The sequence below is a fragment of the Scomber scombrus genome, chromosome 16 (genome assembly GCF_963691925.1).
Source record: "Scomber scombrus chromosome 16, fScoSco1.1, whole genome shotgun sequence".
NCBI classification, from domain to species: Eukaryota; Metazoa; Chordata; class Actinopteri; order Scombriformes; family Scombridae; genus Scomber; species Scomber scombrus.
The window spans coordinates 264,578-267,401 of NC_084985.1; the positions used below are offsets into that span (position 1 = coordinate 264,578).

The window sequence follows — 2,824 nt, forward strand, 5'->3', positions numbered from 1 at the left end:
TCAAAACCAGCAAAGACATTGTTGAGTTGACAGTCGTGGTGATGAGCTGAAATGACCCTCAATTTTCCTTTTATATGTCTGTTTGGCAGCTTAATGCTCCTCTTCAGGTTTGCCCTGGCACTGCAGTGCTGTGCTCTGTCCCCTGACCTGTAGGCGGCATTGCGGTCTCTGATGAGATGCCGGACCTCGCTGGTCATCCAGGGTTTCTGGTTCGGGAAAACAAGGGTGTGTTTTTTAACAGTGACGTTTTCAGCACATAATGAAATGTAGGAAAGTATAGTATGTGTTTACTCCTCTAGGTCGTGGCCCTCAAATAGAAGCAGTCCTGTAGCTGGGAGAGGGCATCCTCAGGCCAAGTGTTGATGTGTTTTGTGATGGGTTTGGATTTCCTCCTGAGGAGGGTTTAGGCTGGTATGAGATGCAGTGACAGACGGTCAGACTGTGGCACTGCTCTGTATGCATGTTTGATGTTAAATACACATGATCTAGTATGGTGGCACATTTCACATATTGGGTGAAATTGGGAAGAACAGACTTTAGGCTCGCCTGATTGAAATCACCAGCTATTATGTTTAGCTCGTCAGGATGAGCCCTCTGCTGGTTGCTAATGGCACTGTGAAGGTGGGTGAGGGCTAAGCTAATGTTAGCGTCCGGAGGTATGTAAACAGCTGTGATAGTTACTACTGTTAGCTCTCCAGGAAGGTAGAACGGGCAGCAGATAACCATCAGAGCTTCAAGATGTGGAGACCAGTAACTGTCCATAATTCGGCCCAGTGAGCACCAGTCATTGTTTATGTATATGCACAAACTGCCTCCTCTGCTCTTACCAGAGTCTCTGTTTGGGTCCTGTTGGTGGGCAGTGTGTCCAGGTAGCTGGACGGCAGCGTCAGGAATCGCGGGGTGAAGCCAGGTTTCAGTCATAATCATCACACAACAGTCACATACAAAGTTTTCGGTACCTATCCGCAGCTCCAGTTTGTTCATCTTGTGTGTGATGGATCTGACGTTGGCCCGATGAGGCTCAAGGTTTGTGTGGCTGCTTCCTCCTTGGTTAGCAATCCAGCTCGACACGCTTCTGCTTCCTCTCACTACGCGTCTACGCTGCTTGTCGGAGCTGACAATCCACGGTGACCCCAGTGGCCTGGAGAGATACGTCGATATGTTATGTGTCTACTTTGAAGACCGATACACAAGCTTTACGTGGCAGAGCTGCCAGGATGAAACATCAGACTCAACAAAATACATACAAAAAAGCACAAAACAGGAGAGCTAAGAGCTGCTGCACAACCGTGCACCACCATCACCCAATGGCCCAGCCTGCTGGTCCTGTTGGTCTCTGGACAGGCCAACCCTAACCCTCTCCTCCCAGACCTGGATCAGAGCCTCACTGAGCTCCTGGACAGTCTGTGGTGGTACTCAGCCCAGGACCCACTGCACCAGGAGATAACATGTGAAATCACTTGGACTTAATAAAACACAGAAACATATCTTATAAATAATAAACAGCAGAATAATCACGGAGGTCTGGATTCTCTCTAAACTGCTTCACAGAAACTTGACTCTTTCTACATGAACTGAAATTCATCTTTATAAGAGCTGAACAGAAAGGATGAGAAATAGGATTATTTGATGGATCCTCAATCTTTATAAGATCATATTTGATTATCAGGTTATAGAACTGAAGTGTATTGTGTGTTCATGTTGTACAGCTGTTCTCCTGACTGCAGAGATGAAGCGTTTATACCTAATCACTGGAGGAGCTGGAGGAGCTGGAGGAGCTGCTCTTACTGTCGGACGTTCAGTGCTCATCTGGTGGTTTGTGGTGAGTAGCGCTTCCTGTTAACAGTGAGGGACATTTTTACATTTCCTTTCCACTGTGTGAGAGTTTTACACACAGAAAACATTCAGACTTCAACCTGGATTTACTGCTGCTCTTTATATGACTGTCATTTCTACAAGTTACTCTGAATAAATCATGACATCTTTGTTCTTTCTTCTTCTGCCCTCCAGAGTGATCATTCTGCTCCACCTCCAAATACATCATATCAACTCAGCACGGTTCCTGAAGCTGTTGATGACATGTATGAAGGCTGCAAAGGGGAAATGGAGAAGGTCAACGACAGAAACATTTAAAGAAGCCTGGAAACATGCCGAACAATGTTCAAACAAACAACCAAACCCAGAAGATAAGGCTCTCACCAAGATCCACATGCAGGCAATCTGTGCTTATACATCTAACATTACTTATGATGAATTCAATAAAGCAGTCCGGACCGGTAAGAACATCTACGGCAGCTCCTTCAAATTCCACTATTTACACTTCTGGCTGACTACTGCCATACAAACCCTGAATAACAATCAACGCTGTCACATTACGTACAGAAAAACCAAATCTGTGTTCAGCGGCAACGTTAGCGACATCATCCGGTTTGGTTCGTTTGCCTCCAGCTCTTTCAGAACAAACCTTACTAAATATGGTAGCGAGACTTGCTTTCAAATAGAGACGTGTTCAGGAGCCTATCTGAAGGATTATCCAGATAGTGGAACAGATGAGGAGGAGGTGCTCATCCCTCCCTATGAAACATTCAATATAACCCAAATTATTGAAGGTAAGGGTGAATTTAAACCTCTGCCTGACTGTAAGAAGGTCTTTATTTTAAAAAATGCAGGAGTTATAAGTGAGCTTAACTGCAAACTAATGAGAGAGCAGAGTTTCCTCCAACTGATGCAGAACATGTAATAAAATGAGCTTAGTTGTGTAAACTTGATAAATCAATAAATAAATGTATAAATGATTAAAGTGCTGTAGTGAAGTCAGTGACGG

The 2,824-nt window shown here is 44.7% G+C and overlaps 1 protein-coding gene across 1 annotated transcript; it reads left to right on the plus strand.

Annotated features, from left to right (window-relative positions):
* Positions 1–585: 585 nt before the first annotated feature.
* LOC133996707 (T-cell ecto-ADP-ribosyltransferase 1-like) lies at positions 586–2,658 on the plus strand (the record flags this gene model as incomplete). Its single annotated transcript, XM_062436323.1, is given in 5 exon segments — positions 586–621; positions 1,345–1,450; positions 1,710–1,822; positions 2,011–2,120; positions 2,122–2,658. Coding segments are annotated over 5 exon segments (902 nt in total), but the record flags the coding sequence as incomplete, so codon positions are not given.
* Between the last annotated feature and the right edge of the window lie 166 nt (positions 2,659–2,824).